This window comes from Alnus glutinosa, chromosome 1 (assembly GCF_958979055.1).
Source record: "Alnus glutinosa chromosome 1, dhAlnGlut1.1, whole genome shotgun sequence".
Lineage (NCBI taxonomy): Eukaryota > Viridiplantae > Streptophyta > Magnoliopsida > Fagales > Betulaceae > Alnus > Alnus glutinosa.
This window is the reverse complement of record NC_084886.1, coordinates 3,277,552-3,294,644: the sequence shown is the minus strand read 5'-3', so window position 1 is coordinate 3,294,644 and position 17,093 is coordinate 3,277,552. Positions and strand designations below refer to the sequence as shown.

Here is a 17,093-nt window from a genome sequence, read left to right as displayed (position 1 = left end):
TATCCTTAGTGGGGTTCTTTTTTTTTTTTTTTTTTTTTTTTAAAAAAAGGTAAGTCTTTTTCTACTAATTAATAAATACAAAGGGTAAATTTGGTTTTTCAATGGTCAAAAGAAGGGTATTTTTGTAACATTTTGGCCAAATCTAATTTTTCATCCAAAATAACGGTCAAGACTGACGAATGTGGCTAAATCATAATCTATCGATAGTTTAAAGGACCACATCTTGTGAATTGTCGGTTTATAGTGTTACATCACAAACAACTGTTAATTCAGGGGCTATTTAATATTTAACCCTAAAATAAAAGATAAAAACAATAACAAACATAGCCTGAGGTAATAATTTTACTTTATTACTCTTATATGCAGATAAGTGAGACTTGATTTAAGAATAATGCTATATATATGCCATTTTTTTTTATCCCTTGACAGTTCCAATTACTCACTGATTTTTTATTTTTTATTTATTTTTAATAAGGGTTGATCTAAGGTTGAAACTATAACATCTTGTGTGACAAAAATATTAACATTATCTTGATTTTATGACAGACGGCTATAATGATCGTTACCCATCATTGCTTCACAAAGTAGTAGCCGTTGCTTGCCACTACATGTTCTATCCGTGTAATCCATCAGTGGAGTCCAGAGATGCCATCAATCGGTCACCTTTCAAATTTGTTTTTCAAAGGCAGGGTAATCAAATTTCCACCAATCTTTTCGGAAACCATTAACACAGGTAACATAAGAAATAACCGTCAAGCTAAGAATTGGAGAGAAAGTGGAATAAAGGGAACTGTGATTATAAGCGATAAAATTGATCGCAAATTTTCTCAACCAATACAGATTTGAATAAAAGATCCACAAGAAAACATTTAAGTTACAATATGTTCTACTTAATTCCAAACAAAATAAAAGGACAATAAAATGCACTTCCGGATGACCATCAACTAATAATCCTGTTAAAATGATTAATGATACACAAACCAAAAATAATGCCAGGGGGTAAAAAACAAGAGATTATACTCGATAGCCATCAATCCAGGGTACTGAACTTTGATAAGACTACATGGTTTATCCACCGAGTAATGTATCGTTGAACAAATTTATATGGTTGGGATAGGAACACCGACATGTGGAGCTTTTCAAATAAGCCGAAGTTCATATTCACCAGCCATTGTAATGTACCTCACCCATGGAAGAGCTTGATATCCACTTTTCTCAATAATCTTCAAGTAACGAACCTACAAAACCACAAGATTTACGTAAATGTAAATTATATTAATTTAATCATGCTTTGATTTTCCATGATTCCTGTTAATTTAACACTGTATTAATTACACCCCCCCCCCACCCCAAAAAAAAAAAAAGAAAAAAAAAAAAAAACCACCGCCTTAAGGTGCAGTGAACCTCAACAATATTCTTTGACACGTCTCTTTGATGGTCCCAATGGCATATTAAGCCTTCCTACAAAGCTTTCATATGGTACGTTTTTCTTTATATTATTGGTAAGATACACACACACCTGATGGGACTTGAACCCATGACCTCACCCTCCACCTTGCTACAAAGGGAGGAAGTACCATTTGAGCTAAAAGCTCATTGGCAAAGCTTCATATGGTATGGTACCTAAACATGCAATAGAGCAAGAAAACCACAATAAAGTTCGTTTTCCTGGAGAATGGAATCTCTTTTTTTTTTTTAAAAAAAAAAAAAAACATTTCATGTGTAGCCTTTTTCCACGAGCCTATTATTCCTTTTCCATTCATTTTCTTGATTATCACATCAGTGCTATGAATCTAGATTCTTTCACACTCGCTGAAAGTGAAGGACAAATTTAGTTGCAATTCAAACAATACTTGACAACCATCAAGTAGCACAAACTAAAAGAAAAGATACCAGTAATGTGATTGCTTTTAACCATTGCATTGATAAAACAAATTATGATGCTTATCAATCTGAGAAAAAGAGACAATTGGCCCTTGGGGGGGGCTATTACTGAGTGCGTAGATAACTGAAGATAAAGAAGAAACATTATCAAGTTTCATATCATATACCCTGCAATCGTGTCCTATATAAAAGCATACCTGTATTCCAGAAACAGTAAAATATGGTATCTCAAACTTCACACGTATAGGAGCTTTTCTCTCAGGAGCTGCTTCTTCTGCCGTTATACTTGGAAGACGAAACTCTGCCCTCAACATATACTCCTAAACAATTTAAATTCGAAAATAATATAAAAAATATGGTTAAATAGTAATTGAACATTGACACTAGAATAACTCCTTCAAGTCATGGCTATCAATGACAAAATGTTGACACTGGAAAGGCGTGAAAAGACATTCTAAAGTTAACTCATACCTTGCCACCTGGAAATGATCTAATTTTCCAGACCATCGCATCCTTTTCAGGTGCATATGATGCAGACCCCATTGATGTACGAACATTTGGGTTTGTAGCATCTGCTAGCACAGGCAACTCAATCTCAACATTTGTGGCAGTGCTGTACAGTTAAATTTTTATTAGTACCAAAGAAAACACATTACACTGTGCAAAACTAAGAGCAATCTACTGAAGTAGAGACATGATCAGGCAGCACTAAAAAATCCCAACCCTGGGGGGCGGGGGGGGGGGGGGGGGGGTGGAAGGCAAAAAGTCATCTCCAATACCTGCGCTCCTTGAACTGGCTCCTAGCTTTTACCATGATCTCAATACGACTTTTTGAATGCCGTTCAACTTGAGCTTCCACCCAAATCAAAGGCTTTACCTGATAGCAGAATTATTAGTTTAAGTCAATAAATGGCATGGAGTAAGCAACTAAAAAATGTACGAGGAAAAAGAGAATTTCTGAAGCACAAGGTGAACCTGAGTACTAAGTCTATATGTCATGAGATCGAAAGCTCCATCAGGTGGTATAAAGGATATTGTCCGATCATTTTCAAATCGGGCCAAACGCACACACCTAATGCAAAAGTTGACATTTACTTTAACAACTTTGCAGCAAAAATATCAATTTGAACATCAGCCCATAAAATGTTCAGCATTTGCACCGAATACTTACACAAACTCGTATAACCAACACCAAAATTTAAGCAGACCAAAGAGTTAAGCTACGTACTGATGAAATTTGATGTCTTCCAAATCAATGGCCTTTCCTTTGGTTGCTCGACCTTGTGCCTCCAATAATACTCGATCATTTAGGCCAAGCTTACACTCAGGCATGCCACTGCAACAGAAAAATCAATGAATATTTATAGTATCCAGCTAAAACTGACCAGAACATTAAGATGAATAGCAAGCTCAGATATAGAGAAAGCTTGATAAGAAATATATCTCTGCAAGCAATATTACAGTGAATTATAAAGTGCCAGTTCATGTATGTGTCTACTACCTATGTTATTAGATAGGGTGGACAAGAAAATGTAAAAAGACACATGACAACTAGCATTAAAACAAAGATGAAGTTATAAAAAACTACCAGCTATTTTATCTCTTGCTGAAACTAAAAACGCCATAGTATATTGGATGCACACCTCAAATAAGTTCTCATCTTCAATGCCCCAACAACATCAGACCTAATTATTTGTCCATTGCTGTTGACAAGTATATTAACACTCTCCACCACATCCAAGAAAACCTGACAAACAAGAAGAAAGGAATATCATCCAGAGGCTTACAACATCAATAAACAACACAAAAAATCCTTTTTCTTTATGCCCAAAACCTACTTCATTCTTCTTGTATTGTACCCCTTCACTGCGCCAAGACACTGCATTTGTTACAGCCATGGGAGGCCTCTGCGTAACTTCCATCCTGTAAGCGTCGGTCTTGATGAATTCACTAAGAATCTTTGCCTCCGTATACTGAGGGTAACCAAAGTCCATAATCTCATCAAGTAACTCGTACTGCCAAGAACACAAGGTATCAGCATAACACCACATCTAGTCTTTCACAAAACCAAATCTTCAAAACACCACACAAAACATTCGATTGAACAACACCGGATCTAGTTTAAGCATAAGGTGCAAACAAAGATTGAACATGTTCTCCTACCACTACGACAAAGTTGTCCCTGAGCGATTCCTCTTCTAACTCTTCAAAATAATGCTTAAACACCTGCCACAGAGAAATCAAGCAGAACGAACAATCTCAATCTTGCAAACTCATCAAAAAGCAGAAACACATGTCAATTTGTCTTATATATGCATCAGTTAGAGACAGCGAAGGCCCTACAATCAACAATAGGCGCTTACATCAACTACGCGGTGCAGAAAGAAAAGAAGGCTTGCAGCATTACAGTTCTGCCTCGATGCCGTCATCAGGTACACATTGTTGTGCTGTATAAACAAGTAGGTTACACCATTATCCAACACCACTGGATCTTGCGTCTCTGGATCACCCTGAAGCATACACAAGAAGTGATTAGAGAAAAACTAAAATTTCCGGGATCAGCTACACATATTTCTATACATAATAAACTTTATACAAAAGGTAGTTTCGGAAATTCAATTCAAGTTGATCGAAGTCATATTTCATAGAAAGAACTCAGGCACCGTTCACTTGCACAGAAACGAAAATCTCTCAGAACTCAGGATCTCCAATAAACTAATTAAGTCCAATTGTATCACTTTGCGCTAAGTTGAACCGAGCTTTGCACTACTCGGAAACAGAAACAACCAGAAAACGCAAAGAGCAAAAAATCTAGTTTTCTCAGCAACCAAACGAATCAATCCGAAGAGAAAGCTTGCAAATCGAAGAAAATCTCCACATATCAACACCAAGAAAGAATTTAGGAAGAAAACCACCTTCTCGATGAGCTTGGTGAAGAAGCGCTCGGCCTGTAAGGCGGAGACGTCGCCGCGGTAGTCGCGCCAAATCAGCACGCGGCCTTTGATGTCCAAGAGGAACAGTGCCGACACTGCCCCTGACATGCTTTCTCTTACTCTGTTTTCCTCTTCTGAATTCTTTTCTTAGGGTTTCGCAGATCGGATCAGATCAGACGAGCATTTGCGGAGAAAATGGATGAGAACTGGTGCTTGATTAATTTACTGGGAGAGGTGAGGGTGGATCTAAATGCTGAGGGAATTTTTGCGCTCGGCTTGCCATCTAGTTATTCCGCTTCACCGTTAAACGATCTGGTAGAATTAATTAAGATAATTGTTCCTTTCTCTTTCTCTCGTCTCTGTGTCTGAAACTCTTTGAAGCCTCGATGAAATGATATTGGAGCTCCATGTTGGAAGCGACCCGCGAGGTCCGTTTTGCGTACGACATCGTTTAGAGAATGTTTTTCCGTAACGGCTTCTGCCTATGGCATTAGTGAAGGTGCTCCTACGTCGAAAGCTTCCGCTCTAAGAATTCAATACCTCGCCTCAACAAGTTCCCTTAGAAAAATTTAAAAGGGCCTAATTGAACTGTTCTCAACAAATAATTTTCTGTTCTTAAAAGGAAAAAAAAAAAAGAATGATAAAGAGAGATATATATGGATAAAAATAATATTGGCATAGGTATTTTATGTTTTCAATTTTTTAAAAACACCTATTCAAAATCCCTATTTCTTTTTTAAACATAAACTATATTTTTAGTGTTTTAGAATCCTTTTTTTTTTAAAAAAAAAAAAAAAAAAAAAAAAACACAAAACTGAAATTCTAGTCATTGGAAATTTCGTAAACAAATTTTAGAAAATAATTTTTCGTCTCATGTTTTTTTCAGAACTATTTTTTGGAAAATAGATCAAATCAGGTCCTATATTTTTCTTATGCCTTTTGGAGGAAACATTTTTCTAAATTTTCCCTATGTCCACTAACAAAAATTTAGTTCAGCTCTGAGATTGAATCACGCATTCATACTCAATTTCTCGGTGAAAAAAAAAATTTTACTGTATTTATATTTTTGTTAGATTTGTATATTACACCATAATTGAGATAAGACCGTAGCTAAAGATATTACAGCTTTTATTACAAGTTCTTTACAACTTGACATGGTAGTTTATGTGACATTTGTCAAGTCGGTTATCAAAATGAGAATTATCACATGACAGTCCTCGTAACACTTATCATATTTATCTTGTTTTGTGAGGCATTAAAACAACTTCTTTTGTCAAATCGTCTCAAGTATTAATAATACCAAATACAACAATTTCAGTCTCCAAGTGGTAGATCAATTGGCTACGCCTCATGAAAATTAAAAAACAACAATTTCATAACTGGTTTATGGGGATCATTTGTCCCTCTTTGAGGGGCTTAGATGTGAAACGGAATAGTCAATTGCGTTAAGAAGATGTCCATAAATACAATTTGTAATGCTTTTACAAACGGAGGTGTTTATTTGATAATGAGACAAATCACATGTACTAAAAAGTATTTAGAGTAATGATTCATTGACCACCTTGCCACATAGATATGATGGTGAAAAATTGTGTAAAAAGGTGGTAATGAATTATTGCTCAATTATTTAAACCAGATTAATTACATATTCCCATCTATAGATCATTTTAAGATGAAATTGAGTGATCAACAAAACTATAATCAAATACGAAACACAGTAAATCGATTCTAAGTGACGTCAATCAAACCATACATGCATGTTAGTTTTCTCATCTTCCATTAAATAGCCCACTGAAAACTTGGCTGTTCCCTCCTAGTGATGCTTCCCACTCTACCGAGGACATCATTATTTGAGACAGTGTGACAACAGTGTCCCGTATTTCTGGTCTGTCAATTCCATTTTCACTCAAACACCACTCAGCAATTTCTGCCATCTGCAACAACACAAATTTAAGACGAGGAACAGCCACGCCGCCACACAACACATTTTTTGTGTGACATATCAAAATATGGGAGAAACTATATTAAATCCTTATCTAATTACTAATAAATTTGTAATATACTTTTTTAATGTTTCAATTTTTGTACTGTTTTCCTCATTTATAATTGAGATTCAATATCCCCGTTTCGTAATAAAAAAAATGATAAAAATATCCTTGATAAAGGATTTAGGAAGAAAAAAAAGAGACCAAAAATTCAAAAAAAAAAAAAATGATTTTTTTTTTTAAATTTTATTTTAATAAAGTAAAATCGTTTTAATATACTGACGCGGAAGAGAGTCTTAAATAATTAATAAAATATGGTTAAATGTATCTTCTTCTTTTCCTTTTTTTAATTTTCAATTTTTAATTTTATTAATGTAAACTTTGAGGATAATAAATAATTAATAGGATGTTATACTTTTATTTTTATCATGAGAAACTCCTTTCGATGCAAAGTTATTTCGTGTACCAATTTGGCGGTATAAATTTTGGATCCTTACAAAATGTTATCTACACACGAATCAAATAATACTCTGACATTATCAGCGGGCCTTTGGTGTGTTATCTTTAAATATATATAAGAAAAATGGAGGAGGTCTTGCAAACCTTGTACACGTCCTCCAAAGGGTAGCTGCGGTGAAGATTTCCATCAATGACAGCTTCCAAAGCAACAACTGGGGATTCATCTTCGAATACGTTTTTAATCTGCTCATGGGATGGAAAGGAAACTTAGCATGCTCATCATGATTATGATTGTATGTTTAAGTGCATGCATATATATAGAAATATCCACAAGAAGCTAATAGTTGAGAAATCTGTATTTTCTGTGGAAATGATTTTTTCCAACTTCGAATACAGCTTAGTTTCCCTTACTGTAAAGAATTTGTTGACTTACAACTGTAATTAGTGATTTCATCCTGCTGGGCTCTCGATTGTCGCAGATAAGTGCACGATGTCCCGTGATCAGTTCTGCTAGAACCACTCCAAATGCGAATACATCAGTTTTGGGGGTCACCTGGAGCTCCTTCACGGATCTTTCAATAAGTTTAGAAGGTCAGAAAATACAATTTATCTGCTCCTCAAAAAGATTTATATTGACGTTGAAGAGATGATTCTAAGTCACCAATGTTAATTTGTTTTAGAAAATAAAACATCCGACTCACTCTGGAGGAAGGTAGCCTGGCGTTCCAACCAGCCGTGTCGCCAGGAAATCTTCCTCATTGGTTCGCCCAACAAGTTTTGCCAGTCCAAAATCTGCTACCTATGGAGGCACATGCTTAATAAGATTAGGACTAATTATATTTCTTTTACAGCAATATTGCAGGTTCATTTTATATTTTAAAGAAATTTTGTTTCGAAAATTATTTTATTTTCAGTTCAAGAATGAGTTATGCTTTGGATTTTGTATTGAGAATATGCGGTATTAGAAGGGATTTTACTTGGGTCTAGTTTTCTGAAACTGGACCACCAATGCCAAACCAGTACTAGAAGGATTCGATCTTGGTCTAGTTTCAATTGGAATACGTGTCCACTGTGTCTTATTATGTAACACATGTTTCAATCTCAATGAGTCTAGTTCTACCGGAAAATGAACCCGAGCCAAACCTATAATGGAATGGATTTGGCTTGGGTCCAGTTCCAATTGAGACACATGTCCATTATGTCCTGTAACGGGACACGTGTTCCAATACCAACGAATCTAGTTCTAACTGAAAATGTTCCGATTAGAACTAGACCAAACCAATCAAGCTTGCAATCTTCCAAGGACTAAAAAGAAGTGATTATGGTAAAGAGTTGGCATATTATCTATGTAAAAGACTTTGGAAAAGAGATAAATTGATCAAATGATAATGACAAAGCACTACCCTGATGGTAAAAGGAGTCAGTTTTTGGTACCTTTGCTCTGAGCCCATCATCAAGTAGAATGTTACTTGTCTTTATGTCTCGGTGCACATATCGAGCTTTTGTGTGGTCATGAATGTATTCAATACCCTTTGCAGCATCCAGTGCAATCTGTGTTCTTGCAGTCCAAGAGAGAGGCCGATGACCTGATTCCAAAACCATTTTTTTTTTTAGGATCTTGCTCATCCTGTGTAACCCTAGGTTTCTAGCTTAAATGTAAAGCATTCAAGTTCAACATCTAATTCACTCAATAATTTTTTTATTTTTTAGAAAAGGAGTTAAATATCTAATTCATTGTTACCCAGTGATATTGTAGGAGTGAGAGGCCCTTGAAGTTTCTTAGATAACCTCACAAATCATTTACTTTAGATCCATTTGGTTATTTTCCTTATCTAAACTTCTTTAATCAATCCATGCGTTAATTGAAGTTCAACCTGAAAATCTTCCATACTGACCAGGTGCACTAGTTAAGCTTTCCATGTAAAAATGCTTCTATTTTTTTTTCTTGGTGCAGTTGAACTCTGACACCCAGAAAGTTTCAATTTGAGAAGATGTTTTGCCCACGTAGGTGGATCATAAAGGTACTCATGGGTGCTGACTCTTACATTAGTTCCTTATTAGGTGAGACTCTGATTTATAAACAATTTCAAGGAGTTTCATATGTAACTTAATTAGTTCTTTTAGAGTAATCGCGCATATATGACTAGTACTTTCCCAGTATGGACCATCCTGGACTTGCTTTTACTAGGTTTTGAACTCATATACATTCTTCAAGTAATTTGCTATTGTCACAAGTAATTGATCTTGTGAAGCCTACAAGGATGGATCATCTTTCACTGCCACTTAGTAATTCTTTCAAATCTAATATATTTCATCTAATTAAACCACTGCAAAGTCTTCTTAGCAGAGTAAGATCAGTACCTTTCAGCAGTGGATCGTGCAGATGAGAACTGAGTGATCCATTCCGAACATACTCATAGACCAAGTAGAGGTGGTCATCTCCGCTGGAGTATCCCAAGAGCTCTACCTAAACCAGAGAATTTTCTAGTGAATATATTCGAGTCTTTCTTTCACACCATGCTTGGAGTCAATTATTAGGGATATATAATTTCTTACCACATTTATGTGATGGATCTTGCATAAGATCTTTAGCTCTGCAAAGAACTCTTTGGATTTATTAGATCTCATCTGCTTTATTGCAACCTCCTGAAAGTTGAAGAGGCTGTTATCTAGCTTTTAGAAGTTTCATTAGCGTTGCAAATTCAGATGGATGAGCATGTTAAAGGAGAAAGGAAGATAACTGGCAAACCGCTGCCATACCTGCCCCCGCAGTATTCCAAAGTACACCCTCCCATATCCACCCTCTCCGATTTTCTGAGTTTCATCAAAGTAACCTGCCGCCTCTTCAATCTCCTCAAGACTAAATATTACTGGTCTCTCTGATTCAAAAGCTGTTGCATCTGCACAATGAAATTTTACCATGAGTGCCTCTCTTCTGGTTCAAAGAAAAAAAATTAGGGGAAATAATACTTTACCCCCTTTGTGATCTTGGTTGAGTTCAAATTATCAATAGATGGTGTAAAAAGCAGCTCCTTTATCCATCTGAGGTCTGATTCATTGACTTTTAATGTGTTCATTTTGTATTGAACTTGTTATAACTTTTTAGATCATAGGTTGGCAGTTGGACCCAAACCACGGTACGTAAGGTGTAATTAACTCAAAAAATAATTGTTTGTTAATGTTTTTGTTTTCTGTTTTCAAGAAAAATATATTAAGTTGATCAAAAAAAAAAAAAAACACTCCTCAAAACACGTTAACATTGAAGATTATCTGACCTTCTATATTATCCTTATTCGGGTATTGACTCTGGAATAGAGAGATTCTATTGGCACTCGAGCTTTTGGCTACAGCTCTTGGATCTTCCTCTTGCTGTCGGCTTTTTTGTCTCCTGAGAAGGACAATAATCAATGTGCTCATTGAAAGTAATGTCACAGCCGATAATGTGCCAATGATTACTGGCCATTTCCATATCCTTCCTGGCGACAGACGACAAAAACAAGGCAAATTAACTTACACAAAACTACATCAGCTTTTCCTTGATTGAATCTGAAATGCTTGCATATACAACGATACATGTATATTTTTCTTATCCATTTTTTTTTTCTAAGCAGATTTTTCTTATTCATTTATAAATCTATGAATATTTTTATATCAAACTTTAGCACTATAAGGGGTGGACATTTGTTGGACTAAATCAAAAAAGTGTTTGGCCCCATCTAAACTAGAATAACAAATTTAGGATTGACCATGAGAGAGATTACATACATGCTAAAGGTAACACAGTTTATCAGAACATGCAGATGTAACAAAACATAGAAAATATCGCCTAATTATGAAAGAGTGGGAAAAGAATGAAAAAAGAAAAGAAAAGAAAGAATGATGGTATCTGAAGGTTGGGAGCATAACATGTGTAATTAATTGAAATTCTTTTTGATAAATCATATATGAAAGAAGTATTTCAAATGCTCTTAAATTTTTAGAAAAATTGTTAAGATAAAAAGGCACTCGATGTCAACAAAATCGATCATTTATGTGGGTTCTTAGCATTAATTCATGATGCACCAGCCTCTGACATCCACATATCTAGCTGAAACACAAAGAACTTTATTCAAATAAATGGGAGTCATCACGTTGCAAAAGGAGCTCACCTTTCTTTGGGGCCGGAATACCATTCTTCTCCATGGGCACAAACAACACCCAGCCCGGGGCTATAAACGCCAGGTTTCCAGTAAGTTGTCTGTTCAATCTCTGAATGTCACTTTCTTGAGCAGATAGTAGTGCAGCAATTCCTGCTACTGTATCTTGATCCTGAACTGTGTATGTTACAACAGTTAGAGAGTCACTCTGATCTACACATCCACATGGAAGATGAATAGAAAAATTTGTTCCTGCGTCGAATCTTGAATCATTTCCTGATCCACCACTCCAAGCTTGGCCGCTATATATATCAGCAGAGACATTATCAAATGAATCATTTTGTTTTATAGGATAGGATGTATTGTAGAAATATCCCCTAGTGCCATTTATATCTGTGCAAGAACAAGGTACACGGATGAGGTAATCTTGTTTGTTGCCATGCATTATAGGTTCCATCTGGGATAAATTGACAGAGTAAAAAGAGGCAATTTGTTCTTCCGATAGCCAGTTGTTCATGTGGTACAGCGAGGCATTACATGTCTTGATTTGAGCATCGCAGTTAAAAGGGTAAATAAGGCTTGCTTTGACGGATGTGTTGGACGCAAGAATCCTAGCAAATAGAATTGCCAACAGAGGGAGGAGATGGGGAAGGAGAGAATGGGAAGCCATAGTTGTGGTCATGGGAGTTCTCCTTGTAAGGGAATGAAGGAGAAATATTGAAATGTAAGAGTTGCCTGCAGCATTGGTACCTTCTGTTCTCTTTGTCATTGCTTGTTTGTTCTTTAAGAAACACGAACGGCTTACTCATCGTCTACATTGACGGCTTTCATTTGGAAACTGCCAATCTTCTTATTGGTTTTAACAAAGGCACTTGATATTTAATATTAAACCAATAATTTTTATTGTTTTCTAATTAACAAAGTCTCTTTCATAACACAGTATTTCGGATTTTCAGATTTTGTCATGATTTTCTTTTAAGCTAACAATTTTTTACCCGACTCGCAAACTCAAAGTGAAATTAACATATTCATCTGTTTAATTAAATGTGTTAAGTTAGAATTAACTTATATAGTCTTATACACATGCTTAAACACAACCCGAACCTGTCAATTTTTTACACAACCCATAAACTTGAAATGAACCCAACACAAAATTAGCCGGTTATGATTGAAAGATTTGACCCGTTTAATTAAATAAATTGAGTAATATTAATTTATATAGTCTTATACCCGTCTTGTCACAACTAAATCTAAGACAAGAACACGAATTGACATCCCTAATTTTTCACCATGGAGAATTTTCTTCGATGCTTACAATTTACTGGTTTATCTGAGGTTCACAAAGAAGTGGGAACATCTTGTATATATATAGGATTAGACGAGATTTCTTACAATCCTTTATTCCGCGCGTTGTCAGGATTACAGAAGATCCCTTCAATTGTGAGAGGCCTCTTATTCCGGTAAGTAGATCTCATTTAAATTAATAGGTTGCCTAGAAATAAATTTATCGTTAGTGATTATGATTAGGAGTAATATCTTTTCTCTTTTTCTTTCTTTCTTTTCTTTTTTTTTTTTTTTTTTTTTTTTTTTTTGACTATGATCGATTAATGAGCAATACATAATGCAATGTAAGAATTAAGAAAGGTGACTCCTAATATAGAATGCATTATGATCACATCTGTGGAACTTATATAAGTTGTGTCTGATCAATTACCCCAAAAGGCTAGGTTTGAGTGACCCTTCAGTTTGGATCGGAGTGTCATTGAGTTCAAATCTTAGACCTAAAATATTTATCTGAAATCGCTTGGTATGCATGAAATGAGACAATTTCATCTACCCAAACGGATTAATCGAATATTTAAAGACAACACACAAAAAAAAAAAAAAAAAAAAAAAAAAAAAAACAAGAAAGAGAAGAATATCCAACAGCTCTTAAGGCTTAAGGTATATCTTAGTCAAATAAGAACTGTCCTTGTTTTATCTGTCTGATAGGCATGGTTGGCCTCTTGGTTGTTGTTGTTGTTGTGGACTGGTAGTCTGGTAGAGAGTTTTTTCCTTAATTTCTTCGGCAAAGGTGTCTCTTGGACTCCTGGTTGTTCAGTTCTGTATTTATTTAGGTTTTTTTTTTTTTTTTTCCTTGGGTCGGCAGTGAGAAGTCAGAACCCAAAACCCAACCCATTCCAAGGAGTAGGGTTTACTTTATTTATTCCAAGAGATTTTCTGGTTGAATTATAGAAATTCAGATAGTTTAAGAGAAAATGATTGCAAAATTCACCTATTAAATTTAGACAGTCAAAGAGAGGGGATTGTGAGACCCACCCACCTCAGACAACCTAGAATACAAGACTCACTAGTAGTCTATAATAGGTAACTCCTACAACTCCATTTTTTAGGCTGCCTGAATTTATAAATTCGAGCAATTTAATAACATGATTATTTTTTTTCAAGTGAAATGGAGATGATCTATTTTATTGTTTATATTTTGTTTTGTTACATCCAAGGTGTACATGATAGCACTTCATGTGGCAACATATTCACAATGGGACAATATATGTAATATTAAATCTATACATTTTACTTGATATGAAGAGGATCTTATTCTTTGTCCGAGAAGTAATGCACTCTTAGTGCGGTCTGTTTTAACTTGAAATTTTCTTTTATTTTTATTTATTTCTCTAGCTAAGCAATTCAATGGCTTATTGAAAAGTCTGAGCCTTGCCGCCTCTCTAGTTGTATATTTGACTCTGATCAGGATTATTATAAAGTTTTTTATACAATGTCACTCATATCACAAATTACAATTGATATAATCATGAGTAACTAGGAGTTTAAGTAAATAGTAGTAAAATTTATAATATCTCTAACATCATTCTTAATTCTAAATTATAATATATATTACGTTACACTTAATTTTTTAAAGAAAAATAAAGGTACAATATTATCCACTTTGCTCGCCAATAGAACCATATTTTGAGGCTTCGGACGAGCCTTTGAATGTCCGGAAAATTACTCTGTTCAAAGGGATCGAGACTTCATGACAAGGCCCATGAAGGTTCTCTCGTGTTAGCCGTTTTCTTTCCTCTTTAGGGCATTGTGAGAGCTCCACGTGGGATCGTCATATAATTTCTGATATATATAATATATACCGCCGGCAATGTATTGATTTAGCCATTAAAACCGGCAGTAGGCCTCTGGTTGCCGATATGATTTTGAAAGTTTAACAAACAGATAGGAGTAGCGGCCATCACAAAGCAATGGTTCCTTGAATTTGGTTCTGAACGTGCTCTATAAGTTATATTGTCGCATCGCATATGAGGGGGGTCAGCACATATGATTTTGGAAGCTAGATGGTTTGCTGGTGATAGGCTGATAGCTCTGATCCAGTTTACCAGCCTTAAAGCTCCAAACAAAAAGAAATTCTTCACTTGCATAATCAATGTCTGTTTCTAAAAATTCAAGCTGAAAATCAGGCCTACCAAGGTTGAGATTTGTTAGCCAAGCCTACTTCAGCGATGGTGGTGATGGTTAACCCCATGTGATTTATTTTTGAAAAATAAGCAAAATTAATTCATGTGATTTATCTGATTTACAATTTTTTATTTTTTTATTTTTATTTTAGTTTTTGAAGGGAAAATGTAGATATCTCGTTAAACACTCTCAAAGAGTAACGAAGTTACAATCAAACTGAGACAAGACCCAGACCATTACAGGGACTCAGACTACAAGTACCCCATTACAGTTATCCTAGAAACTCAGATCATACCAACAGTTGCTACAAATAAACCTAGCCAACAAAAATGTGCATCTGCGTTAACATAGAAACCACTACTTGTACTATGGAGTCGGTCACACAATCTGTGCTAAAAAGTAATGACCAGGATAATCTAACACAGAGCAAACTGTCAAATACAATCTGTGAAATACAAGAAAACACCCTAACATAAACTTCCGTCGGAAAAACTGTCATCGGCGACTGCACGTGTGGCACACGCGCCGCTGCAGAACATCATCCTCCAAACACCTGCAACACTACAAAGCACCAAAAGCCACCATACAAGGCAAAAGGGAAGGAGCATAGCTCTCACTCGTGGCCAAGGTGTGAAAACACCCTGGCACATGAGAACCATGCACCGAGCTCCGACGATCATTTCGGCTGTTAAGCGCAGCGGCTGGACTAGATGACGGCGGCAAGCAAGGCTGGGGGGCGCGTGTCTAACTGAAGACGGCGGAAGTTTGTAGATCTGGTCTCAAAGAATGGATACAAACTGAAGCTCACCAAATCCATGCTGCCGGCGACACGAGCAGCAGTTGCTTCCCCTATTGAGCTTCTCTGAAGTGTTTTCCTGTCAACAAACAAAGAAGAAACTAAAAAAACAAACACAAACCTCCATAGTCCACAAAAACTATAAGGACCAAAACCACCACCGGATCTAGTCTAGGGGGACGAAAATCACCACTGAAACTAGTTTGGGGGACAAAACTCTACAGTCCTAATGACTAGGAGACTCTAACCTCCATTGAAAAAACGGAAGGAGGACCAAAAAACCCCCACGAAAATCACCACTGAAACTAGTTTGGGGGACAAAACTCTACAGTCCTAATAACTTGGAGACTCTAACCTCCATTGGGAAAACGGAAGGAGGACCAAAAAACCCCTTAGTCCTCTTGGACTAAGGGTTCAAAACAATGCCGAGGGGAGAGAGGCTTGGGTTCTCTCTCCCGACAACACTAACTTCGTATGAGGAAGGCTTTCTGTGGGAAGGTTCGAGAGACAGAGAACCATATATTTTACTTGATTTACAATTAATTCTTTATGGTATGAAAACGAACTTAGAGATTCATGTTCCTTGCAGTTAAATTCCGTCAAAACACTTTATAGATTTTGTTAATGTGTCACGTCAGAGCTAATAAAATGACAATATGTGTCATTGTTAATAAAAAAAATGTATAAAATATATAAAACTGAAAAAAAAAAAAAAAAAAAAAAAAAAGAAATAAATAAAAAAAAAAAAAGAAAAAAAAAAAAAAAAACATAGCGGCCATCAAAATTGAAGGATGAAAACAAAGTCTGGCAAAGCAAATATAGAGGCCATGATATAGTCATTTACCAGGAAACGCAGGAACCACATTTATTGGACTCAACCGAAAATTTGCCTTGTACGAGAGACAAAAAAAATAATAAAATATTACAAGCCACATCAGCTTGTTGTGGGGCTGTTATGAAAAATGAATGTATGGATCATTTCTCTTTCTCTATTTTAACTCTTATCAAAATTTTATCCCAAATTTGACTCACAAATTTCATAAGCTATTTAATATTTTATTATTTTTGTCTTTATTTCCCGCCTCTCTCTCCTTCAATTTTCCTCTCTCCTTTCTTCACTCCACACCTTCGTTTCTCTCTCTTATTACTGTCTTCATTTGTTGCCCCCTTGAATTTTCAGTTTCTTTGTTGATTTGAACGCTTACAGTGCCGCCTTGCTCGGTGGTTGTTTCGTTTTTAACTTGTCCGCAAATGGCTGGAGAGAAAGTTGAGGGATTTTCGGGAACATCGTGCACCACTTCAGAGCAGCTTGCTGTCCTTCATCGCGAGGGAAGTACTGTAGGTGACAAGTGTGGTCATGATTCCTGCCACAGCGAAAACCATTTTCCATAACTCGCCTTCTTTCCAAGTACCGCCTGCTCCTGACGTTGGT

At 35.9% G+C, this 17,093-nt stretch overlaps 2 protein-coding genes across 2 annotated transcripts; both read right to left on the bottom strand.

The window, feature by feature from the left end:
* Positions 1–796: 796 nt before the first annotated feature.
* LOC133866180 (AP-1 complex subunit mu-2) lies at positions 797–5,216 on the bottom strand. The gene is made up of 11 exons (XM_062302725.1): positions 4,800–5,216; positions 4,248–4,394; positions 4,048–4,110; positions 3,723–3,899; positions 3,528–3,631; positions 3,113–3,220; positions 2,860–2,956; positions 2,664–2,761; positions 2,356–2,497; positions 2,082–2,204; positions 797–1,238 (listed from the first exon to the last, which is right to left on the bottom strand). The coding sequence occupies exons 1-11, from the start codon at positions 4,923–4,925 to the stop codon at positions 1,140–1,142; spliced, it is 1,284 nt and encodes a 427-aa protein (XP_062158709.1). The 5' UTR covers positions 4,926–5,216; the 3' UTR covers positions 797–1,139.
* Positions 5,217–6,471: 1,255 nt separating this feature from the next.
* On the bottom strand, positions 6,472–12,207 carry LOC133858435 (lysM domain receptor-like kinase 3). Its single transcript, XM_062293904.1, has 10 exons — positions 11,410–12,207; positions 10,537–10,737; positions 10,022–10,161; positions 9,818–9,907; positions 9,623–9,728; positions 8,696–8,847; positions 7,963–8,060; positions 7,695–7,833; positions 7,406–7,504; positions 6,472–6,751 (listed from the first exon to the last, which is right to left on the bottom strand). Exons 1-10 carry the CDS (start codon positions 12,164–12,166, stop codon positions 6,587–6,589), a joined length of 1,947 nt encoding a protein of 648 aa, XP_062149888.1. The 5' UTR covers positions 12,167–12,207; the 3' UTR covers positions 6,472–6,586.
* Positions 12,208–17,093: the final 4,886 nt, after the last annotated feature.